This window comes from Culex quinquefasciatus, chromosome 1 (genome assembly GCF_015732765.1).
Source record: "Culex quinquefasciatus strain JHB chromosome 1, VPISU_Cqui_1.0_pri_paternal, whole genome shotgun sequence".
NCBI lineage: Eukaryota > Metazoa > Arthropoda > Insecta > Diptera > Culicidae > Culex > Culex quinquefasciatus.
In genome coordinates, this window is record NC_051861.1 from 123,116,885 (window position 1) to 123,144,192 (window position 27,308).

Sequence of the window (27,308 nt, forward strand, 5' to 3'; positions counted from 1 at the left end):
AAATTTGAGGTTAGTTTGAGATTTTTAGAGAGAAGAGTGAGAGAAAGAGATCGCACCTTGGTGGCCAGTAACCGGGTCAGGTAGATCTCGGAGACCATCTTGTTGACCCGCTCGCCCTCCTTCGAGCCGTCGCTGTCGTGGTGTTTGACCAGGTGCCAGTACTTGATACTGTTCTCCTGCATGTCCACGTTCATGGGGCTGCCGGCCCGGCTGAACGGCGGCGACGGGGACACGTACTTCGATATGTTTAGTGTTTCGTACTTGTGGATCTTCTCCGAGTATTTCTCCCCTATCAGTGTGATGTTGTAGATGGAGCTCTCCTTGGGCACGAGGCTGAGACAGGCGCCGTCGTTGACCCGGTAGTGGTGCAGCGTGTTGAGCTTCTTCCACTCGCCGTCAGTCTTGGAGGTGGAGTCCTCGTCGTACAGGATGACCCGCCCGGAACTGCCGGTGCGCCACTCCAGGTCGAGGTCCTCCTTGCGAGGTCGCTGACCCCACGGGATCGCCTTGTAGATCGTGTCCAGACACTTCTCCTTGACCTGGCCGATGCTGTCGCAGTCCAGCACCTTGACCGGAATGTTCTCCGTGTTGGTCGGGATCATCTCGATGTTATTGCACAGAATCGGTGGCTGCGTAATGCTCGCGTACACCGTCAAAACCTTGAACTCGATCATCTGCCGGATCAGCTTCTCCTCGCTCAGAGAATAGCGCGCCTCGTGCGTGATCGCGTCCACCGGTCCCTTATCGATCTGACCCTTAACCGCCCGGAACAGCATGTACAGCGGCTCCCCAGCGCACTCCTTCAAGAACTTGTACAGCAGGAAGGTGAACCACGCCGACAGCATCTTCTCCGCCACCGACTCCGTCCTCCGCAGCAGCAACTTCGGATGGCTCTTGCCGTCGATGCACTTCTCTATCAACTCCGCCAGCAGCGTCTTCAAAATGTCCGTACAGTACTCCAGCTTGCTCTGCAGGGTCACCATGATCAGTGAAGCCACGTTGACCCGCTCGCGCATCGAAAAGTACCGATTGCTCTCCAACGTCCGGATAAACAGCAGCAAGAACGTCTTGTTCATCACCAACTGTCCAAAAAGCCTCAAACCCTTCTCCTTCCGCAGCAACTCCGGCTTCTCCCACTGCAGCACCACGTGATCGTCGTGGTTCGGGAACAGGATCTTCATCGCGTACGTCCTATAGTCCAAATACGGAATACCTCCACTCGTAATGTCCCCACCCAGATCCGTCATCTCCGTCTGCAGTTCCGCAAACGCTTCCTTGCACTCCGCCGCGACCCGCAACTCCAGAATGTCCATCTGCTCCTGCATGTTCTTCAACACCCTATTATTCTCGCTCGTCTTCTTCCTGTACGCGATCACCAACGCCACAAAGATCAAAAAGAAGATCACCGGACCTATGATCGCGATCATCGTCACCGCCTTATTATTGATACTCGGCAAAATACTCGCCGATGTATAGCTCATGTACCCAATATCATACGTCAACGAGTTCCCGATGATCACCTTCACATTCACCTTCTTGATCTCCTGATCAACCGGCGGCCTACACGTCAACTGCTGCCTCGACAAACTAGTAATATTACAAACCGCATTGTCCCCGATCTTCACCACCACATCACTCTCCTTACAAGCCCGGTCCAAATTCTTCCCATTGATCGTCAAGTACTCGCTGTTAAAGTGCTTCAACTTCTCCTCAAACGGATAGTAGACCGGATTCGGGTACAACTCAAACCGACTCCCCAGCTTCGCCGACAGATTCTTCACCGACTTAACGTCATCCATTATAAACCCGTACTCCAGCTGCAGCGGCTCGTCCGACTGCCCGAACGTGTCCTCCTCCGGGATGTCAATCTCCGGCGACACGCACGTCATGTCCTTGTTCGAGATCGACTGGCACTCGTTCAGGAAGATCCGGTCGTGGTAGTACACGTAGATCTTCGGCTTCTGGATCGAGAAAAAGTTTTGGCCCACCACGAAGATTTTGATGCCGCCGGCCGGGATGCCTGGAACGAGTATTGAAATAGCATATTTAGTCATGTTAAGTCATGTTTCGTCATGTTTCATCATGTTTTGTCATAGTTTGTCATGTTTTGACATGATTTGTCATGTTTTATCATGTTTCGTCATGTTTTGTAATGTTTTTTCATGTTTTGTCATGTATTGTCATGTTTTGTCAAGTTTGGTCATGTTTCGTCATAGTTTGTCATGTTTTGTCATGTTTTGACATGTTTTGCATGTTTTAACATGTTTTGTAATGTTTCGTCGTTTTTGTCATTTTTGTCATTTTTGACACTTTTGACAATTTTGATAATATTGACAATTTTAAAAATGTTGACAAATTATGACTATTTTGATAATTTTGACAATTTAGACAATTTAGACAATTTAGACAAGTTAGACAATTTAGACAATTTAGACAATTTAGACAATTTAGACAATTTAGACAATTTAGACAATTTTGACAATTTTGACAATTTTGACAATTTTGACAATTTAGACAATTTTGACAATTTTTAAAATTTTTGACAATTTTGACAATTTTGACAATTTTGACAATTTTGACAATTTTGACAATTTTGACAATTTTGACAATTTTGACAATTTTGACAATTTTGACAATTTTGACAATTTTGACAATTTTGACAATTTTGACAATTTTGACAATTTTGACAATTTTGACAATTTTGACAATTTTGACAATTTTGACAATTTTGACAATTTTGACAATTTTGACAATTTTGACAATTTTGACAATTTTGACAATTGAGCAGTTTTCTACGGAATCGGTCTTTTTTCTTTAATTTTAATTTTTGTATTTTTTAATCCGGCTGAAACTTTTTTGGTGCCTTCGGTATGCCCAAAGAAGCCATTTTGCATCATTAGTTTGTCCATATAATTTTCCATACAAATTTGGCAGCTGTTCATACAAAAATGATATGTGAAAATTCAAAAATCTGTATCTTTTGAAGCAATTTTCTGATCGAGTTGGTGTCTTGGGCAAAGTTGTAGGTATGGATATGGCCTACACAAATTTGCTACACGGTAAAAAAAAATTTGGTGATTTTTTATTTAACTTTTTGTCACTAAAACTTGATTGGAAAAAAACACTATTTTTATTTTTTTTTATTTTTTGATATGTTTTTGAGGACATAAAATGCCAACTTTTCAGAAATTTCCAGAATGGGCAAAAAATCTTTGACCGAGTTATGATTTTTTGAATCAATACTGATTTTTTTCAAAAAATCGAAATATCGGTCGCAAAAATTTTTCAACTTCAATTTTGACAATTTTGAATTTTGACAATTCTGACAAATTTGAAAATTTGGACAATTTTGACAATTTCGAAAATTTCGACAGTTTTGACAATTTCGAAAATTTCGACAGTTTTGACAATTTTGACAATTTTGACAATTTTGATAATTTTGACAATTTTGACAATTTTGTCAATTTTGACAATTTTGACAATTTTGTCAATTTTGACAATTTTGACAATTTTGACAATTTTGACAATTTTGACAATTTTGACAATTTTGACAATTTTGACAATTTTGACAATTTTGACAATTTTGACAATTTTGACAATTTTGACAATTTTGACAATTTTGACAATTTTGACAATTTTGACAAGTTGACAATTTGGACAATTTTGACAATTTTGATAATTTTGACAATTTTGACAATTTTGACAATTTTGACAATTTTGACAATTTTGACAATTTTGACAACTTTGACAATTTTGTCAATTTTGACAATTTTGACAATTTTGACAATTTTGACAATTTTGACAATTTTGACAATTTTGACAATTTTGACAATTTTGACAATTTTGACAATTTTGACAATTTTGACAATTTTGACAATTTTGACAATTTTGACAATTTTGACAATTTTGACAATTTTGACAATTTTGACAATTTTGACAATTTTGACAATTTTGACAAGTTGACAATTTTGACAATTTTGATAATTTTGATAATTTTGACAATTTTGACAATTTTGACAATTTTGACAATTTTGACAATTTTGACAAGTTGACAATTTTGACAATTTTGACAATTTTGATAATTTTGACAATTTTGACAATTTTGAAAATTTTGTCAATTTTGACAATTTTGACAATTTCAGCTTTTTAAGTCATTTTGGTAACTTTATCAAAAGCTGTAAATTTCGGTCAAACTCACCTTTGGCGGTCCGCGTGCCCGCATCCCCCGACGTCACGTAATCGATCGACGGGTTCGCCACGTACTCAAAGTTGTCCCCGCTGAACTCGCGCACCCCGTTGTCAAACTCCATCCGCAGCTTGCCCTGAATCTGGTTCGACACGGCCGTCGTCCGGCAGGTAGCCTCGTTTTCGTCCGTACTAAAAGTAGAGATATGTTTTGAGGTTAGGTCAAACTTCAAAATCTCATTATTGCGTGATTCTAACCTCAAAATCGCACACGTGTGCTGATCCAGGTACGCCTTCACCCTGCTGCCGGTGTTGAGATCCTTGCCGACGATCTTGATGATCGTCCCGCCCGCGATCGGTCCGAACTTCGGCCCAAAGTCCGTAATTTCCGGATCGACGAACACGAAATCATACGTTGACTCGCCTCTAAAGTCTGAAATCTGTACCACGACCCGCCCCGAACGGTGACTCTTCACCCCTGGTCCATCCACCTTACACACAATCTCCTTCGTCTGGACGTACAATTCCCGGTACGGCATGCAATCGATTCCGGCAATCTTAATCCCTCCATAAACGTCCTCGAACTTCTTGCCTAAATTGATGCCCCGGATCGTAATGTTAGTTCCGCCCTCCCACGGGCCCGTCTTCGGGTCGAACGAATGAATCTCCGGGTTGGGGCACGTCTGCTGGTTGTTCAGCCAGTCCTTCTTCTCCATGCCCTCGACCTTCCCGCTAATTCCGCACTGATCCTCCACCTCACACGTATTGGACGACGAACACCAACCACACTTATACTTTTCATCTAACGCCAAGCAAACACCACAGCTATCGGACATATCTTTACAGCGATAAATTACGACTGTGGAAGAGAAAGGGAGAAAGAAGAAAAGGGTTTAGAAATTGATTAGAAAAACTTTTTTTTTATTATCAATAAATTCACTCAAAAATATTTATTTAACAACTTGATGTCTTTTTCCGATCATTGGTCACAACATTCGAAATTTGGTAAAATCCTAAGTGTGCAAACATCGAATAAGTGTAATTAGTAATTACATTAATTGGATGTTTGTAATTACTAATTACAAATGCAAAAATAATTGTTATGTAATCTGTTCTGAAAAATTCAGCATACACTTTGTTCTGTAAGTTCGTGCCTTTACAGTCTCGGCTGCTTTGATGACTCAATTTCCAATGATTCACTTTTTAAATTATTTGAAATTTTCAATCAATCAATCTGAAATCTACAAGAAAATTGTAAAATAAATCATAGAATCATATAAAATTACAAGTTTTTCAGAGTAATTATTAGAACACTTCCTATTTCGAATCCACTGATTTTTGAGAAAATTTGTAAAGAAAACAAATTTAATCAACAAATTTAATTAATTTAAATTTAATTAAATTTAATGTTCATTGGCATTTTGATGATATCTTTCAAGTTTTTTTTTTAATTATTTTTTGTCATTTTGAATAAGATTGCACATTCTTTCTTTAAGATACATTTCGAATGTTCCAGTGGAAATAAAATTGCAATCAATGAAAAAAAAAAAAAATCATAAATAATATACATTTTCCTAATTTTAAAGGTTTTTTTGCATAAAAAAAATTTAGAAATAGGTATTAATCATTCCTTTTGCCCTTTACTTTTTGAGAAATTTAGAAAGGAATGAGTCCTTATTTTCTATAATTATTTTTCCATTTCATTAAATTTTAGTTTGTTTAGATGCAACTTTATGTTTCGAATTCTTATTTTCGAACAAGGGGTCATCCAAAAAGCACTTGGCAACCTTTTCAAAAAATCTCAATCCATTGTTTTGTTTCCAAAAATATTTTTTTAACAAGATTTTGAAAACACTCAAAGTAAGTCAAAGTTTGATTTAAAAAAAAACTAAAAAAACTACGTATTTTAAAGAAAAAACTATTATTTTGTATTTATGAAAAATCTCAAATAAAAATAAATCAACTATATTTTGAATAGTAGGCTTCACGAAATGTTTTATAGTTTTAGTTACTTAGTTATAAACGCTGGGTCGCTCTGGAGTTTTAAAGTTTTGATAATAAACTTTTTATAAATTAATAATAAATTGATTAAAATATTTGTTTAACAAAGATTTATGTTTTTTCCGATCTTTGGTAAAATTCGAAATTTGTCAAAATCCAAAGAGTGCCAATAAGTGTAATTAGTTATTACACTTCTTGGATTTTTTGTAATTACTAATTACAAATCGATGCCGGCATGCTAAGCATATATTTTTTTAATCTGGCATGTTTGAGAGCTGATAGTCAAAAAATTCCGAAAAATATAGATTTTTATAGATTTATAGATTTTCAGATTTTTGTAGTTAAGTTCAAGTTAAACAACATATATTTTCTAAAATAGTTTTTCGCTGTTTTCGAGTTAAAAGCGTAAAATTTCAGAAAATTAAATTTCAGACACTTAAATTGTCAATTTAAGAAATACCCTGTTTTTGATATTTTTTTTCTTTTAGGAGTTGTTGGGCGAGAGATGATTCAATGAGTTTCCATAATGAGTTTTTCAGTGCTATATTTTTATTATTATTTTTTTAAGGAAATTTTGAAAAAAAAAAAAACAGTTTTAATTTTTGGTTATATGGGTTTGTGTTGTTGAATTTTTACTGCATTCGGTATTTTGGAGTATTTTCTCAAAAACTCGTTTTTTATAAATATAATTGTAAATAGTCCGTACAAAATTTCACGTTGATTCTCTATTGGAAAATTAGAGGTATTTTGGGAAAATATCATTATTTTACACTAAAATAAAACATAAATTTCTTAGTTTGGGTCGTTTGCCACTTAATATTCAATATTTTATTTAAAATTTCATAAATTTTTTCTTGATGCAGAGTTTTGAAAACAACGATAATTTGCGAAAATTTTGATTATTGTTGTAGTGAAATAGCATGAAAACCTTCACAATTGAAAAAGGCGTATGAAACATTAAAATGTCTTTTTGATTGCTTCTGGACAAAAGATTCTATATGTGAAAATTATTTTCATGACGAACATTTTTGTAGACAGTTTTTCCGTAAAATTGATTTTTTCCCTAAATAATTGATTTTGAATTCGAGAGGTTAATTGTTAAATAAAAAAACAACCTTTTCAGAATAAAAAATAAATAATATTAGTTTATGCAACAAGTTGCAAAAAGAGGATTGTTTCAGCACGAGTCGTACATTTATCCAACGAGGTTCACCGAGTTAGATAAATACGAAGAGTGCTGAAAAAATCAAGTTTTGCAACGAGTTCCATACAACATTTTTTGTAATTCCAAAAAACACAAACTGAGTGAATTTTTATGTCAAATTTTGATGTATTTGTCAATAAATCGTTTAAATCAAAAAAATGTTGAAAAGTGTTACTTTTCGAAACAAGTGCTGAAAAGTTAAACTTTTCAGCACCCATTTGAGTGCTGAAAAGTAGAACTTTTCAGCATTTATTTTGAAAAGTGTTGCTATTCGATTCTGTTATTTTTGGTACAGAAAAGTAGGCTGTTTCGTCGTTCAAGAATGACAGGAAAAGTAAGTAGTTTCACGACGGAATTGCAAAAAAAAAATTATTTGATGGTCAATCCACGAATTAAAATTTTTCGAAAATTTTTTTTTCCGTGTTTTTGAGGTCATTTCGAGCATTTTTTGTTCTACTAAAAATATTATTTCTATTGTTTTATGCGTTTTTCCAGTTTAATGTTTAGTCTTTTACTTTTCGTTTATCTTGTTCCGTTATTCTTCTTCTGCCTAAGAGCAATTATTTTTTTTATTTTTTTATTTGGCTCTAACTCTTTGGGGGCCTTCCCTATCATCAAAGAAGCCATATTGTGTCATTGGTTCATCCATAAAAATCTCCATACAATGTTGGCAGCTGTTCATACAAAAATGGTACGTAAATATGCGAAAATCTGTAACTTTTCAAGGATCTTTTTGATTGATTTGGTGTCTTCAGCAAAGTTTAAGGTATTGTTGAGGACTTTTCGGGAAAAATAGGTACACGGAAAAAAAATCTGGTGATTTTTTAATTAACTTTTTTCCACAAAAAAACCTCAAAATTTTCTCAAATTAAGTATTCATAAATTTTTGATTTTTTTAAAATATTTTTTAGGGGACAAAACTCCGCATGTTTCAAGTCATGCAAATGTAAGGACCAAAATTTTGCCGACGATTTTTTTTTGAAAATAGTAATTTTTGTATAAATTGAAATCTAGTATTTAAAATTTGTTGTTCTCATTATTTATGTAAAATCGAATTTGCAATCGAAAAATACTTTTCATTTTTTTCGATTAAGTGTACCGTTTTCAAAATAAAGTCATTGAAAGTTATATTTTGTTCGATGAATTCCGTTTTTTAGCTTTTTAAAAAAGTGTCCATGCTTATCCATTCCTCAAAATATTTTTTTTTAAGTACCGAAAATTTCCTACTATTTCTAAGTCTAAGAAACATTGAAGATTAGACCACTGGTTGCTGAGAACAAATTATAAGCAAATTCATAATACACACAGAAAAAAAATTATGGTAATATTCATCAGGAAAAGGCGACAGATTTTGTGTAAAAAAAAATGTAATATTACATCAGAAAATTATAAATTTTCATCAGTTTCTGGTGAACATTCATCAGGTTCACATTTTTACACATTTTTTAGGTAATATTACAAGTCAATCATCCAAACGTAAAATTTTCATAAATTTCAAGAGATCTTTTTTTTTCAATACTTTTTGAAGATGGAAAATTGGTTGAAACATTGATTTATGGTATATTTTTAGATCGAAGCCCGCCATGAGGCGGTGTTGGTCTGTAGAGGGTTAAAATACTCAAGGGCAATTTAAAGAGAACGAACAACTCACCATGAATGTTATTAGGATTGTCGAGCGGCTTTGAGCCGCCCCATATGACGGCGAACGTGGCCGTCAGCTTCGGCGTCTTGGCCGAGTACGCAAACTCCATCGCATCACAGTAGATCGTATCGCCCAGGAGCTGCGCGTTGACGCTCGTAACGCGGCCCTCGACGTTGAATTGACACACGAACCGGGTCTGGACGATGAATTGACCGATGATATGCACCTTCACTTTGACGGATTTTTTCGACCCGGCGGGGACGAGTATTTCCGGCCCGTCGCCGGTCGCGTTGATCGTCGGACAGAAGCCCGGCCCGGACCGGTAGCTGGGGCCGATCCGGCTGATGCCCGTCACCAGGATGTCGTTGCGGCAGTTCTCCGCCGTATCGTGCGTACACCGGTGCGCTTCGACGCACCAGTCACAGGGGAACTGGGACGAAACGCACTGCGTACAGGACAGGTGCGTGCTGCAGTCGAAGAAGGTGAACTTGGTCGAGACAATGTCCGGACCCTGGCTCGTCTTGATCGAGAGCTGCGCGTTGAAGTGGTCTGAAAAGAAGGAGGAAGAGAACGTGGTCATAATCCGGCACTCAACAGTCTAATATCGGAAACGGTTTTTCCTCACCCAAAAAAAAAACATTTACTCAAACCATCGTGGTACAGGAGATTACCACCCCGATAACAACAACCCAGCCACCCACCCACCAAAATCCTAATCGAACTAATCGCCACCCCTTTTTTTCTATATTTTGCGCTTGGCTCGTTCTCACCCCCTAAAAGGATGGCCGAAACTTTTACGCCAAAGCCAAATCAGCACTAATGGACATCGATTTCCATTCTCGCACCCACAACCACCAACCAACACCCACGACTTTCAAAACTTCGTCCCTGTTACTGTAACTAGGAGTGGCGAGAGTGACCGCGGAACCGATAATGGGGTGCGGGAGAAGGAAAAAAAAAATATGTTGGACAGGTCTTTTTTTCCCCTCCACATTTATTGGGAAATATTAACGCGAGCGCGATAGCTTGCGATTAGGAGGGCTGAGAGCGTGTGTGGTGAAAAGTTTGTACTCAAATGTAATCTTGATTGGTTTGAAATTTAAAGATATGGGAAAAGAAAAGGGACATTTAGATTTGTCGATGCTTTTAAGATGAACTTTGATACACCCAATAAAAACTATTTTCATTTTTCGATTGACTTACTAACCTTGACCTTGACAATTTAAAAGTCCTTTATTTTAATAAATAATCAGCAAATCCTTTATTTTCAAACTCGATTATTTACTAGCTTTAAATGTTATTGCGTAGTAAACTGAAGAGTTAAACATTTTTACTAAATAATAAAAAAATGTGAAAATGAAATATTACCGTCATCAGGGGTCAAATTTACAAATTTTCGTATGACCCAATCTGACCCCTGATGACGGTACGGTGATGTATAAAATAAAAAAGATGTAATATTACTTCAATAAAGGATGAAAAGTCGATTTACAATGAAATCATGGTAAATTTACATGTTTTAAAAGGTAAGGTTACACACTTTTCTGACATAAAAAATACCATGTTTTAACTGTGTTGAGCAAAACGTTTAAAAACAAAATTATTCAAATCTTGGCAGGGAAGAGTTTAAATTAATATTAAATCCTTCACTAGCCAACTTTTCTCTCCGACCCAAAAAAAAGCAATAAGTAATTTTTTTTATGTTTAATAATTTGAATATTTTAAAATCTCTCTGATATTTATCAAAGTATAATCAGATCTAATTGCTCTCCAAAATTGGTCTTTCGCCTGCAGAGTGCGAGGTTGAGCTGTCTTAAAAAAATCGTAACATCATCTTTTTCGATTTTTTCTGAAGATTCATCGAGCGATGCTTTCTTGTTGCTCAGTAAAGGAGAAAATACTTCAAAGGTTCGTTCTGTGGTAAAATTAAAAATGTCATTAATTTTTCTTTTTTTTCTTCCTGTAAAGTTTCAAATCATGTACCAATTAAGTTGAAATTTTAGACAATAAGTTTTTTGCACCTAATTTTTTGAGAATTAACTGTAAAGAAAATTCCCATCGCCCTCATTATTTACTCAATGTCATGAATAATATAACTAAAAAAAACTATTTTTTCGATGATTCCCTCGTCCTTTTCTCACTTTATACCTTTTCTCTCTCTCTCTCTTGAATCTCTCACCCTCTCTTGTATCTCATTCCCTCTCTTCTCTCGTTTTCTCTTCTATCTATTTCTCTCTCTCTCTCTTCCATCTATTTCTCTCTCTCTCTCTCTCTCTCTCTCTTCCATCTATTTCTCTCTCTCTCTCTCTCTCTCTCTCTCTCTCTCTCTCTCTCTCTCTCTCTCTCTCTCTCTCTCTCTCTCTCTCTCTATCTCTATCTCTCTCTCTCTCTATCTCTATCTCTCTCTCTCTCTCGCTCACTATCTCTCTCTCTCGCTCACTATCTCTCTCTCTCGCTCACTATCTCTCTCTCTCTCTCTCTCTCTCTCTCTCTCGCTCTCGCTCACTATCTCGCTCTCTCTCTCTCTCTCTCTCTCTCTCTCTCTCTCTCTCTCTCTCTCTCTCTCTCTCTCTCTCTCTCTCTCTCTCTCTCTCTCTCTCTCTCTCTCTCTCTCTCGCTCTCGCTCACTATCTCTCTCTCTCTCTCTCTCTCTCTCTCTCTCTCTCTCTCTCTCTCTCTCTCTCTCTCTCTCTCTCTCTCTCTCTCTCTCTCTCTCTCTCGCTCACTCTCTCTCTCTCGCTCACTATCTCTCTCTCTCGCTCACTATCTCTCTCTCTCGCTCACTATCTCTCTCTCTCGCTCACTATCTCTCTCTCTCGCTCACTATCTCTCTCTCGCTCACTATCTCTCTCTCGCTCTATCTCTCTCTCGCTCACTATCTCTCTCTCTCGCTCACTATCTCTCTCTCTCGCTCACTATCTCTCTCTCTCGCTCACTATCTCTCTCTCTCGCTCACTATCTCTCTCTCTCGCTCACTATCTCTCTCTCTCGCTCACTATCTCTCTCTCTCTCTCTCTCACACACACACACTTTATCTCTCTCACACTTTATCTCTCTCTCTCACACATACACTTTATCTCTCTCTCACTTTATCTCTCTCTCTTTCACTTTATCTCTCTCTCTCCCTCTCTCACTTTATCTCTCTCTCTCTCTCTCTCTCTCACTTTATCTCTCTCTCTCTCTCTCCCTCTCTCACTTTATCTCTCTCTCTCTCTCTCTTTATCTCTCTCTCTCTCTCCCTCTCTCACTTTATCTCTCTCTCTCTCCCTCTCTCACTTTATCTCTCTCTCTCTCTCCCTCTCTCACTTTATCTCTCTCTCACACTTTCTCTCTCTCTCTCTCCCTTTCTCTCTCTCTTTCCCTTTCTCTCTCTCTCCCTTTCTCTCTCTCTCTCTCTCTCTCTCTCTCTCTCTCTCTCTCTCTCTCTCTCTCTCTCTCTCTCTCTCTCTCTCTCTCTCTCTCTCTCTCTCTCTCTCTCTCTCTCTCTCTCTCTCTCTCTCTCTCTCTCTCTCTCTCTCTCTCTCTCTCTCTCTCTCCCTTTCTCTCTCTCTCTCTCTCTCTCTCTCCTTTCTCTCTCTCTCTCTCTCTCTCTCTCTCTCTCTCTCCCTTTCTCTCTCTCTCTCTCTCTCTCCCTTTCTCTCTCTCTCTCCCATTCTCTCTCTCTCTCTCTCTAATTCTCTCTGAGACTTAAGAAATCCGACAATTCATTTCTGAGATACAGCCTCACAAAGAATTTGAATCCATTTAAACAAGTTTCGCCTAATTAGGCTGACATTTTCTACTGTCGATATCTCGAAAACTATTGTTTCGGTCTTAATGTTAAGAAAAAACTTTTGTGAAATTTTCCGATCCTTTTGAAAAAAAAAATTAAATTTATAATTTTCCTCATCCTCTTTTACTTCTCATTTTGAAGGAATTTAAAAATTTACACACACACATATTTTTAAAATTATTGAAAAATATTAGAAAAAAATCACAAAGTTCTAATTTTTATCATTGAAAGTCACATTAATAGTTTCCAAGAAAAACTCATTTTCATCGATTCGAATTTTTGTGACGCTGTCTCTCAGAAACTACCTTATTGTCCAAATTTCAAAGTCTCAGAGAGAAAATTGGAGGATTTTTTTCAGCTTTTCAAAATATTTATCTTATTTACGCATATCTTCCTTAAAAAATTAAAACAATCAAAATCGTTTGAAAAAAAAAAATTTGGCTTTAGAAACACAAGCGAAAATGACAAAACTTAAGGAAAGAGAGTTGCTCTCTTGCTCACTGTCTTGTCTCGAAGAATGCTTCATAAATGGTTTGAGTTGAAGCATTGCATTGAAACTAACAAATTTGTGTTACATTTTTGAGGGAAATCATTGATAATTTATTATAAATTTTCTAAAACTAAGAAGAATGTTGGATTTTGGTAACTTAAAAAATAAGTAATTTTAACACAAAATTTCAGAATTCGAATAAATATGTATGATTTTCTAAGGTTGACCGTTGCAAATATTTTTTGAAGTTGATGTCCCTCGACTCTGACTTAAGTCGACGGGGGGCAAAAAATTAAAAAGTTTAAAAATTGTATTTTCGAGCCATGGTGTTACCATTTGAATGAAAAAAGTGTTTAAAATGCATTATACACCTGTCCAGCTGTTTGCCATCATTAGTTTCCAAAATATCTGAGTATTGACGAAAAATGTTGGAAGTTCATAAAAATTCAAAACATGTTTAATCCGGCCCAAGCATGCTAAATATGATTATCAGTGCATAAAAATCGTTTTAGATTGTTTTCAGTTAATTGGACTTAAATTTTCTTTGAAATTTAGAAGCTTTTTGAAAAAATAAAAAAAATTTGCCCCCTGATTTTTCTGATCAATTTTGAACAAGGGGGGGGGGGGGGCACAAACTTTGAAAAATATTTGCAACGGCCTTAATATCTCTTCGGAGAACAGAAGCGCAGAGAAAGGTGATAATTAAAACGAGAGTTGCTCTCTTGCTCACTGTCTTGCCCAGATTATTTTTTTGTAAGTGGTTTGAGTTAAAGTATTCCATTGAAAAAAAAAATTATTTGTGTTAATATTTTGAGGGAATTTTAATTATTGAGAATTTATTATAAATTTACTAAAACTTACAATGATGGATTTTGGTAACTAAAAAGTAAGTTAATTGGGAAAATAGATAAATCATAAAAAAGGAAAGTGTAAATTTAACACCAATAATTCTACTCACTCTTCCCGTATCCAATCTGCGGCAGCAGATCCGTCCTCGGCGTCGTACAGTTCACCCCGTTCCGCTTCTTGGTCGCGTTCGTGATGATCGGCTTCTCCATGTTGGCGAAGGTAAACGCACACACGAGCGGCTCCTTCAAATTTGGCAAATTCTCAATCATCAGCTCGAGCGTCCGCGCCGTCGTCCGCTGCAGCTGACTCGGGCTAACGCTGGTGATGGTGGTGCACTTGCCGGACTTGTAGCTCAACCAGGAGAGGGGATCGCGGATGTTGTCCGTGCACTCGGACTTGGGGCTGCACTTGTTCTCCAGGGAGCACCACCCGCAGAAGGGATCGCGGGCTGAGAGGCAGGCCGTGCAGGTCGTGTAGACCGAGCAGTCGTACACTTTGATCTTGAAGAGTTTGTGGCGCGACATTAGGTACAGGTCGAACTTGGACGTGTCGAGGAACATGTCCGGCTGGATGCGCGAACCGACGTCGACGTTCATGAGGGCGTACTGCTGGGCGGAGGAGGATGATTCTACGACGACCTTTTTGAGCTGGCCGGTGAGGGTGCCGATGAAGACGACGGTGAAGTTTGAGGTTGTCGTGACGGCTATCGAGGTCATGCGCAGTTCCGAGAGGAGTACGGGGATTGAGGCGATGGCTTGTTCGCCGCCGAGCGGGGAGTTGACGTCGAGGCCGCAGAAATCTTCGCTGATGGTCTGGAGTTTGGTGGGCACGCACGGCATGTTGATCGAGATGTAGTCCAGCCCTCGTTGACCGACGCCGTTGAAGCAGGACTTGATGTTCTGCATGAACTTGCGCCGGATGGCCTTCAACGAGTACACGCACATCGCCGACTTGTTGGCATTCTTGGAGTCGTGACTCTCGGAGAACACCGCAAACAGGACGTCGTCCTCGGTGGTGATGCCGAGGTTCTCCGCCAGATCCGGACCGGGTTTCCCCACGTGGGCCGCGTTCACGATGTTGAACTTGGTGCTCTCGCTGATGCAGTCCACCGGAATCTCCGTGTACGAGTAGTAGTTGGAGTCGTCCTGGCAGATCCTCACCAGCTTCGTGATGAGTTCCTTCGGCGTGTTGTGCGCCGAGCTCTTGTACTGCGTCGTCAGGAAGTACGAGAACCGTTCCGAGCTGAACCCGTACACGTAATTGATCAAGAACGACTCCCGCGCGTACGAATTGACAAAGATCCTCGTCCCCGTCGTGACGGCCGCCGACGCGATCTGGAACATCTTGTCCCGCGCTAAACTTCGCGACGCCACCGCCGGAATTTCGCTCCGATACGGAGAATTCCCCGTGAACGTGACCCCGACGTACATCACGTTGTTCTCCGACGGCACCGGCGGCCCCGGCGCAATGAACGCCACCGTACTGGCGTTGGCCACGTTCGCCACGACCGCCTCCTGGACGCGGTGCTCGACGACGCTGATGTTCTGGAGCGACCGGATTTGGCACACGCCCTGGAAGAGCGACCCGCACACGATCAGGTTCGGCGCGGACGAGTCGATCAGCAGCACCTTGTTCCAGTTGTCCGTCGGCCGGCGGACCACGTCGGAGGGGCACTCCAGGATCGAGCACTCGTTCGAGTCGTTGTGCGGGCCCGTCGTGACGGCGGCCAGGATGTTCAGATCGGGCGAGATCTGGTACAGCTTGTTGACCGCGCCGACGTAGACCTGCAAGGTGAAAAAGATTGATTAGAAATGAGTCAAATTGAGGCCAAATCAGTAATAGTAAGGAATGTCAGAATGTCGAGTCATTATTTGTACCACAATAATTGTCGTTCACAAGTTTTCTGTGCTAAGTGTAAGTATAAATAATTTTGTCAATTTTGAAAATTTCGACAATTTGACAATTTTGACAATTTTGACAATTTTGTCAATTATGAAAATTTTGACAATTTTGACAATTATTTATATTTTGTAAATTTTGTAAATTTTGTAAATTTTGTAAATTTTGTAAATTTTGTAAATTTTGAAAATTTTGACAATTTTGACAATTTTGACAACTTCGACAATTTTGACAATTTTGACAATTTTGTCAATTTTGACAATTTTGACAATTTGGCAATTTTGACAATTTTGACAATGCTGTCAAATTTTGACAATTTTGACAATTTTCACAATTTTCACAATTTTGACAATTTTGACATTTTTTACAATTTTGACAATTTTGACAATATTGACAATTTTGACAATTTTGACAATTTTGACAATTTTGACAATTTTGTCAGTGTTGATATATTTGTCAATTTTTGCAAATTTTGCCAATTTTGCCAATTTTGACAATTTGGAATATTTTGAAAATTTTGACAATTTTGTCAATTTTGTCAATTTTGACAATTTTGACAATTTTGACAATTTTGACAATTTTGAGAATTTTGAGAATTTTGAGAATTTTGAGAATTTTGAGAATTTTGAAAATTTTGACAATTTGACAATTTTGTCAATTTTGACAATTTTGACAATTTTGACAATTTTGACAATTTTGACAATTTTGACAATTTTGACAATTTTGACAATTTTGACAATTTTGACAATTTTGACAATTTTGACAATTTTGACAATTTTGACAATTTTGACAATTTTGACAATTTTGACAATTTTGACAATTTTGACAATTCTGTCAATTTTGAAAATTTTGCCAATTTTGAGAATTTTGACAATTTTGCCAATTTTGAGAATTTTGACAATTTTGACAATTTTGACAACTTTGACATCTTTGACAATTTTGACAATTTTGACTATTTTGACAATTTTGACAATTTTGACAATTTGACAATTTTGACAATTTTGACAATTTTGACAATTTTGACAATTTTGATAATTTTGACAATTTTGACAATTTTGACAATTTTGACAATTTTGACAATTTTGACAATTTTGACAATTTTGACTATTTTGACAATTTTGACAATTTTGACAATTTTGACTATTTTGACTATTTTGACTATTTTGACAATTTTGACAATTTTGACCATTTTGACAATTTTGTCAATTTTGTCAATTTGGCAATTTTTACCATTTTGACAATTTTGACAATTTTGACAATTTTGACAATTTTGACAATTTTGACAATTTTGACAATTTTGACAATTTTGACAATTTCGACAATTTTGACAATTTTGACAATTTTGACAATTTCGACAATTTTGACAATTTTGACAATTTTGACAATTTTGACAATTTTGACAATTTTGACAATTTTGACAATGTTGTCAATTTTGACAATGTTGTCAATTTTGTCAATTTTGTCAATTTTGTCAATTTTGTCATTTTTATCATTTTTGTCTTTTTTGTAATTTTTGTAGTTTTTGTATTTTTTGTATTTTTTGTCATTTTTGTCATTTTTGTCATTTTTGCCATTTTTGTCATTTTTGTCATTTTTGTCATTTTTGTCATTTTTGTCATTTTTGTCATTGTTGTCATTTTTGTCATTTTTGTCATTTTTGTCATTTTTGTCATTTTTGTCATTTTTGTCATTTTTGTCATTTTTGTCATTTTTATCATTTTTGTCATTTTTTCATTTTTGTCTTTTTTGTCATTTTTGTCATTTTTAACAATTTTGACTGTTTACACACAAGATTAAGATTCTAGTCAGAAACTTCTGTACTGTACTGTTTTCGTGTAGTTTTTGCCACAGTTTATGTTGTATAGTTTTCCCACTCTACGTTACTTGTAAACACACACATATTTGTACTCACAGAACACAAACAGATGGAAAAGGGTCAGTGAACTTGTCCTGACCGCTCAGTTTCTTGATGGAAAACATCCCAAGATCAGTCCCATTCCCTGACAGACCTCAGAACAGGTCAGAACAGTTCGGTTCTGTTCAGTTACCGCGAAATACAATCTAGTTTAAACGCGAATAAAGAGTTTCTGTTAAATATAGTTTCGTTTTGTATCGTAACAAAAGTTGTTTGTAATTACCGGGAAAGAAAGTGCGACAGGATCATACAGACGCTCTTATGTGCGCAATCATTGACAATTCCGACAATTTTGACATTTTTGAAAATTTAGACAATATTGAAAATTTAGACAATATTGAAAATTTAGACGATTTTGAAAATTTAGACAATTTGGACAATTTTGAATATTTTGACAAAGTTTAGACAATTTCAGCCAGGTTTTGTAATTTTGTGTACATTTTTGTTATTATTTGCAAAATTTTGAAAATTTTTGTTAATTTTTGTAATGCATTTCCTCAATATTTCATATCCACCATCTTGGATTAAAATTTTCAAATAACTTTGAATCATTTCTGGGGTAATATTTGAGCACAACGACCCAAATTAAGACAACGTTTTGACGTATTTCGATTTCCCAAGATTTGATTTCACAAAGTGCCATTTATACAAAAACAAATATAAATATTCAAAATAAAACATTTCATATTGTCATTGGGGTTATGTCATTTTTTACGGAATTCCTTTGGCTTCCTCATGGAAGAGTTCTAATTTTATTTCAAATAATATCAGTCTTTTCCAAGTGTTAGTTTCTTGTTTATACTACTTAATAAAAAAAAACTTCTTATCGCTCGCGTTCAATGTTTGCAAAATCATCTTATGAGTAAGCAGTGTTGATCAAACTAACTTGCGTAATTCCTCAAACGATAAGCCCAATTCTTTGAAAGCTGATAACCCCTTACATTTTGCAGAAACAATTCATCACACTTGTCCTAAACCACAATTGAGTGTCGCGCCAGAGTTGATTGCGAAGATGTGATGCACCCCTCGGTCGCAGCCTGCTGCGATTTCACCGAAATTCATCAAGCGAGTGTGACATTCCCAGAAGGAAACTTCGATTTGACAAGTGTTTTCACCGCGCACGGAGAGAAAATGCAACATATTTTCGTGTAATATGATCCTGTGGGAATAGCTCTTTAAAGAGTCATTGAAATTTTGGCCCTGGAGGGGGAAAGAGAAGGAAGCGAAAAATCATTCGATTCCGTCAATGAACGAGGGGTGCGACGGGGGTTGATTTTTTCTGTCAACCGCCCATCATCAGTACGCCCAGCACGCATTTCCTCACCGACCTTCCACCCCCTTGGGTTTTCCCGATGTTACATCCACCCTCGCGCCTATACTCTCTTTCTCTTTCTCACTCTGTTGTCTCTTTTAGGTTATGTTTGTTTGCACAGCCAACTCGATGAGGTTAGGTTCCTGAAGAAGAGGAAGAGGAGGACGAGAACGGAATCGAAAAGAGCCCTTTTTCGAGAGATTTATCACGGAATGGAATTAGAGACTAAAGTGCAATTTATACGCACACAAACTCGCACAAACATAGATATAGACGAGTCATAGTAATATTGATGTAAAAGTGTGCGTCTGTGTAAGTGAATTACACACCCACACTAGCAAACTTCAGCATCCTTGCAGCGTTGAGAGAGGGAAAACGAGGAAGGAAGAAGTTTGGCAGATCGGAAAAGTCGTGAGGTGGAGGGGGGGTGGAAAACTCCTTACAACGCCCCTGCTGTGAGGGGTTTCTTCTTCCAGATCCCGGTAAGGGGACGAAGGAAAGGAAGTTTGAGGACAAAAAACAGGTGCCACTCTATTTACGGCCAAAGTTGATCGGATCTCTCGGGTTCCAGCACAGCAGCGCAGCAGCAGGCCGGGCAAACGAAGAAGAATAGCAGGCCATGGCAGTGGGGTCCTGACGGTTCTCATAAATTTGCAGAATTTAAGGGGTTACTGCGATGTGTTTCGTGCGCGACAAGGGGTGTCACACAAACACGCAAACACAAGGTTTGCGATGGGTTTCGCTTTAAAAGGTTATATTTGGGGGTGTTTGTTGTGAGGGCCCTTGTAAAATGACGTGCGTTTGTTTTTGTTTACATTTTTAATCTTTTTTAAATGATCTGTTTTGGGGAATTGAATTATCTTGGACCTATCTTAATCCTGAAACGAAATTAAAGAAGGAAAAAATGAACAGGAGGTAAAATCCATAAAAAGTATTTTTTTCACATTAAATTTTCTTGCTAGACATCTTTAAAAATGTTTGCTGGATTTGACAGATCAATCCAGCTTGGAGTACAAAAATATATATAATGACTGCAAAAATTACCACAAAAAAATGTCACAATTGTCGAAAATTGTCAAAATTGATAAAATTGTCGAACTTGTCAAAATTGTCAAACTTGTCAAAATTGTCAAAATTGTCAAAATTGTCAAAATTGACAACATTTCAAAAAAATGACAATAATGTTAAAATTGTCCAAATTGACAAATTTGACAAATTTGACAAAATTGACAAAATTGTCAAAATTGTCAAAATTGTCAAAATTGTCAAAATTGTCGAAATTGTCAAAATTGACAAAATTGACAAAATTGACAAAATTGACAAAATTGACAAAATTGACAAAATTGACAAAATTGACAAAATTGACAAAATTGACAAAATTGACAAAATTGACAAAATTGACAAAATTGACAAAATTGACAAAATTGACAAAATTGACAAAATTGACAAAATTGACAAAATTGACAAAATTGACAAAATTGACAAAATTGACAAAATTGACAAAATTGACAAAATTGACAAAATTGACAAAATTGACAAAATTTACAAAATTGACAAAATTGACAAAATTGACAAAATTGACAAAATTGACAAAATTGACAAAATTGACAAAATTGACAAAATTGACAAAATTGACAAAATTGACAAAATTGACAAAATTGACAACATTGACAACATTGACAAAATTGACAAAATTGACAAAATTGACAAAATTGACAAAATTGACAAAATTGACAAAATTGACAAAATTGACAAAATTGACAAAATTGACAAAATTGACAAAATTGACAAAATTGACAAATTGACAAAATTGTAAAAATTGTAAAAATTGTAAAAATTGTAAAAATTTTCCAAATTGTTAAAATTGTCAAAATTGTCAAAATTGTCAAAATTGTCAAAATTGTCGAAATTGTCAAAATTGTCAAAATTGTCAAAATTGTCAAAATTGTCAAAATTGTCAAAATTGTCAAAATTGTCAAAATTGTCAAAATTGTCAAAATTGTCAAAATTGTCAAAATTGTCAAAATTGTCAAAATTGTCAATATTGTCAAAATTGTCAAAATTGTTAAAATTGTCAAAAATTGTCACAATTGTCAAAATTGTCAAAAATTGTCAAAATTGTCAAAATTGTCAAAATTGACAAAATTGACAAAATTGACAAAATTGACAAAATTGACAAAATTGACAAAATTGACAAAATTCTCAAAATTGACAAAATTGACAAAATTGACAAAATTGACAAAATTGACAAAATTGACAAAATTGACAAAATTGACAAAATTGACAAAATTGACAAAATTGACAAAATTGACAAAATTGACAAAATTGACAAAATTGACAAAATTGACAAAATTGTCAAAATTGTCAAAATTGTCAAAATTGTCAAAATTGTCAAAATTGTCAAAATTGACAAAATTGTCAAAATTGTCAAAATTGTCAAAATTGTCAAAATTGTCAAAATTGTCAAAATTGTCAAAATTGTCAAAATTGTCAAAATTGTCAAAGATGTCAAAATAAACAAAATTTTCAAAATTGTCAAAGATGTCAAAATTGACAAAATTGTTAAAATTGTCAAAATTGTCAAAATTGTCAAAATTGTCAAAATTGTCAAAATTGTCAAAATTGTCAAAATTGTCAAAATTGTCAAAATTGTCAAAATTGTCAAAATTGTCAAAATTGTCAAAATTGTCAAAATTGTCAAAATTGTCAAAATTGTCAAAATTGTCAAAATTGTCAAAATTGTCAAAATTGTCAAAATTGTCAAAATTGTCAAAATTGTCGAAATTGTCAAAATTGTCAAAATTGTCAAAATTGTCAAAATTGTCAAAATTGTCAAAATTGTCAAAATTGTCAAAATTGACAAAATTGACAAAATTGACAAAATTGACAAAATTGACAAAATTGACAAAATTGACAAAATTGACAAAATTGACAAAATTGACAAAATTGACAAAATTGACAAAATTGACAAAATTGACAAAATTGACAAAATTGACAAAATTGACAAAATTGTCAAAATTGTCAAAATTGTCGAAATTGTCAAAATTGACAAAATTGACAAAATTGACAAAATTGACAAAATTGACAAAATTGACAAAATTGACAAAATTGACAAAATTGACAAAATTGACAAAATTGACAAAATTGACAAAATTGACAAAATTGACAAAATTGACAAAATTGACAAAATTGACAAAATTGACAAAATTGACAAAATTGACAAAATTGACAAAATTGACAAAATTGTCAAAACTGTCAAATTGTCAAAATTGTCAAAATTGTCAAAATTGTCAAAATTGTCAAAATTGTCAAAATTGTCAAAATTGTCAAAATTGTAACAATTGTCAAAATTGTCAAAATTGTCAAAATTGTCAAAATGGTAAAAATTGTCAAAATTGTCAAAATTGTCAAAATTGTCAAAATTGTCAAAATTGTCAAAATTGTCAAAATTGTCAAAATTGTCAAAATTGTCAAAATGGTAAAAATTGTCAAAATTGTCAAAATTGTCAAAATTGTCAAAATTGTCAAAATTGTCAAAATGGTAAAAATGGTAAAAATTGTCAAAATTGTCAAAATTGTCAAAATTGTCAAAGGTGTCAATCAAAGGTATTGTCAAAATTGTCAAAATTGTCAAAATTGTCAAAATTTTCAAAATTGTCAAAATTGTCAAAATTGTCAAAATTGTCAAAACTGTCAAAATTGTCAAAATTGTCAAAGGTGTCAATCAAAGGTGTCGAAATTGTCATAATTATCAAAATTGACAAAATTGACAAAATTGCCAAATTGACAAAATTGACAAAATTGACAAAATTAAAAAAATTGACAAATGTGACAAAAGTGACCAAATCGACAAAATTGACAAAATTAACAAAATTGACATATTGACAAAATTTACAAAATTGACAAAATTGACAAAATTGTCAATATTGACAAAACTGTCGAAATTGAAAAAAATGACAAAATTTTCAAAATTTACAAAAATACAAAAATTGAAAAAAATAACAAAAATTTACAAAAATTGATAAAAATTTACAAAAATTGACAAAAAATTACCAAAATTTACAAAAATTAACAAAAATTTACAAGAATTTACAAAAATTTACAAAAATTGTCAAAATTGTCAAAATTGTCAAAATTGTCAAAATTGTCAAAATTGTCAAAATTGTCAAAATTGTCAAAATTGTCAAAATGGTAAAAATTGTCAAAATTGTCAAAATTGTCAAAATTGTTAAAATTGTCAAAATTGTCAAAATTGTCAAAATTGTCAAAATTGTCAAAATTGTCAAAATGGTAAAAATTGTCAAAATTGTCAAAATTGTCAAAATTGTCAAAATTGTCAAAATTGTCAAAATGGTAAAAATGGTAAAAATTGTCAAAATTGTCAAAATTGTCAAAATTGTCAAAATTGTCAAAATTGTCAAAATTGTCAAAATTGTCAAAGTTGTCAAAATTGTCAAAACTGTCAAAATTGTCAAAATTGTCAAAATTGTCAAAATTGTCAAAATTGTCAAAATTGTCAAAGTTGTCAAAATTGTCAAAACTGTCAAAATTGTCAAAATTGTCAAAATTGTCAAAATTGTCAAAATTGTCAAAATTGTCAAAATTGTCAAAATTGTCAAAATTGTCAAAATTGTCAAAATTGTCAAAATTGTCAAAATTGTCAAAATTGTCAAAATTGTAACAATTGTCAAAATTGTCAAAATTGTCAAAATGGTAAAAATTGTCAAAATTGTCAAAATTGTCAAAATTGTCAAAATTGTCAAAATTGTCAAAATTGTCAAAATGGTAAAAATTGTCAAAATTGTCAAAATTGTCAAAATTGTCAAAATTGTCAAAATTGTCAAAATTGTCAAAATTGTCAAAATTGTCAAAATTGTCAAAATTATCAAAATTGTCAAAATTGTCAAAATTGTCAAAATTGTCAAAATTGTCAAAATTGTCAAAATTGTCAAAATTGTCAAAATTGTCAAAATTGTCAAAATTGTCAAAATTGTCAAAATTGTCAAAATTGTCAAAACTGTCAAAATTGTCAAAATTGTCATATTATCAAAATTGTCAAAATTGTCAAAATTGTCAAAATTGTCAAAATTGTCAAAATTGTCAAAATTGTCAAAATTGTCAAAATTGTCAAAATTGTCAAAATTGTCAAAATTGTCAAAATTGTCAAAATTGTCAAAATTGTCAAAATTGACAAAATTGACAAAATTGACAAAATTGACAAAATTGACAAAATTGACAAAATTGACAAAATTGACAAAATTGACAAAATTGACAAAATTGACAAAATTGACAAAATTGACAAAATTGACAAAATTGACAAAATTGACAAAATTGACAAAATTGACAAAAGTGACCAAATCGACAAAATTGACAAAATTGACAAAATTAACAAAATTGACATATTGACAAAATTTACAAAATTGACAAAATTGTCAATATTGACAAAACTGTCGAAATTGAAAAAAATGACAAAATTGTCAAAATTTACAAAAATACAAAAATTGAAAAAAATAACAAAAATTTACAAAAATTGATAAAAATTTACAAAAATTGACAAAAAATTACCAAAATTTACAAAAATTAACAAAAATTTACAAGAATTTACAAAAATTAACAAAAATTGTCAAAATTGTCAAAATTGTCAAAATTGACAAAATTGACAAAATTGACAAAATTGACAAAATTGACAAAATTGACAAAATTGACAAAATTAACAAAATTGTCAAAATTGACAAAATTGTCAATATTGACAAAATTGTCGAAATTGACAAAATTGACAAAATTGTCAAAATTGACAAAATTGACAAAATTGTCAAAATTGACAAAATTGAAAATGGACAAAAATTGAAAAAAAATGACAAAAATTTATAAAAATTGACAAAAAATTGACAAAAATTGTCAAAAATTGACAAAAATTGACAAAATTTGAGAAAAATTGACAAAAATTTAGAAAAATTTACAAAAATTAAGAAAAATTGACAAAAATTTAGAAAAAATGACAAAAATTAAGAAAAATTGACAAAAATTAAGAAAAATTGACAAAAATTTTAATTGACAAAATTGACAAATTGGCAAAATTGACAAAATTAATAAGTTGACAAATTGGCAAAGTTGACAAAAAATTGTAGATTTAAAAAAAATGTCAAAAATTGACAAAAATTGTCAAAAAATAACAAAAAATAACAAAAATTGACAAAAATCAATAAAAATTTACAAGAATTGTCAAAAATTGACAAAAATTGTCAAAATTTAAAAGAATTGACAAAATTAAACAAAACAATCAAGAATTTACTTAAATTGACTAAAATTTATAAAAATTTTTGAAATCAACAAAAAATGACAAAAAATTACAAAAATGACAAAAAATTATAAAATTGATAAAAATTCATCAAATTTGACAAAAATTAACGAAAAAAATTAACTAAAATTATAAAAACACACAAAAATGACAAAAAAATACAAATTGACAAAAATTAAAAATTAATCAAAAGACCAGAATGACGAAAATAACTAAAATCTAAATCTAATTTTGTTCATGTTGGTGTTGTAAGCGAAAATCACGTAGATTTCATACGGGGTATTGCATTGTAATCTCTTCAACTCTCTCGAAACTGAATCAAAGTCAAAATTGTTTGCCCTGGAAACCAAAACTACAAGCTTTCAATTACGAGATTGCATTTCAGGATTTCTCATCGAAGCGTGTAACCACCACCCCTTCAAAGTTCCCTCAATGACTGCGTCGTCGCTCACTTCAGGGCTTCCTTAGTTCCGTGCAAACGCAACTTCTTTGTTCTGATTGGTCTCAAAAGCAAATTAACCTTTTCACGCCATAATCACGGTCGAACGGTTTACTTCAGCCATTAAAGATCCTTTTGAAGGTATCCCGTTGCCTACCTTCAGGGGACTTCCACCCCCCTTGGAGAAGAAGTGGCTACCCCCTCGGGGCAACTCTCTCTCTCTTTTGAAGCTCTAATTCTGTGTCCCGTTTCACCCGACCTCCCTTCCGCTTGTCGCCAAACAACAATTTTCCAACTGCATTCCGTCCCGAGGACGACCCTCGTCGTAAAATGTTGTAACTTTTCATCTCTTGAGCTGAAACAACAACAACAACCAACAAGAGAGCTCGAAATCAGCGCCGTCAATTCAAACAACATTGCTTGCAAACCCTCGATGGCCCACTCGAGTCGGGTGGGAGGGGGGTCTAACCCTTAAATTATTGCCTGCGTTGGCGTCTGGTTTTGATCTCTCATTCTCCCCCAGCAGGGAAGTGAAATTTGAAATTTAAAGGATTCTCGTAAAGAGGTAGGGTGGTGTGGGGTTTCAAGGACCAAAAGCCAACCACTCAATTTGCCAAGGGAATCGTCGTCGCCACCACCATTCATCGGGTTTGGGCGAAATTTTGCAATGACTCTTCTAAATTTTACTAGAATCCCTCTCAACACAGCGGAGTAGTCAGTCCGGTAGTGGCGACCACCCTCCCCCTTGAGTTTGCTGATTTTTGCGATGCTGAGCGATGGTACAGAAATAAGAAGTAGCATGAAATTAATTTCGATTGATACTTTGTTAAAGGTGGAGGTTTCGCCCTCCGGGTAACCTTTTTTTGCTTCCTTTTATTTTGGGGTTTTGGTTATGTTGTTTTGGGGGGAAGAATTTGCGTCATGGTCATGGTATTTTAAAATATTTGAGTAGTTCTGTAAGAATTCGATTTTTTTTGTCATGGTCATGCAAAATGAATATGTAAATTTATGAAATTCTGTATCTTGAGAAGCGATTTTAGATCGATTTGGTGTCTTCGGCAAATTTGTAGGCTATGATTAGGACTTTTCGAAAAAAAAATAATCACGCGGAGAAAAATCAATTTTTTTAATTGAACCCAAAAAACGATTTTTGAAAAATATCGAAAGCCTGGACAGAAAAAAATAGTAATCTTTTTTTTAGGCTGATTTTGAATATGTAATCGAAAATTATTTTACAATTTTCTTCATAAAATGAACCATTTGAAAAAATAAATATTAGATTGCTTTTCATTTTGAAATTAC

The 27,308-nt window shown here is 34.4% G+C and overlaps 1 protein-coding gene across 4 annotated transcripts in view; it reads right to left on the reverse strand.

Annotated features, from left to right (window-relative positions):
• LOC6038321 (plexin-A2) overlaps positions 1-27,308 on the reverse strand; it is an 82,999-nt gene that overhangs the window by 5,378 nt on the left and 50,313 nt on the right. For all 4 annotated transcript variants that reach the window (XM_038250924.1, XM_038251021.1, XM_038250867.1 and 1 more), the window contains 5 exons: positions 14,253-15,927; positions 9,042-9,581; positions 4,444-5,044; positions 4,199-4,377; positions 57-2,020 (listed from right to left, as the gene is read on the reverse strand). In XM_038250924.1, coding sequence (XP_038106852.1) covers positions 57-2,020; positions 4,199-4,377; positions 4,444-5,044; positions 9,042-9,581; positions 14,253-15,927 — 4,959 coding nt within the window. The remainder of the gene's footprint in view (positions 1-56; positions 2,021-4,198; positions 4,378-4,443; positions 5,045-9,041; positions 9,582-14,252; positions 15,928-27,308) is intronic.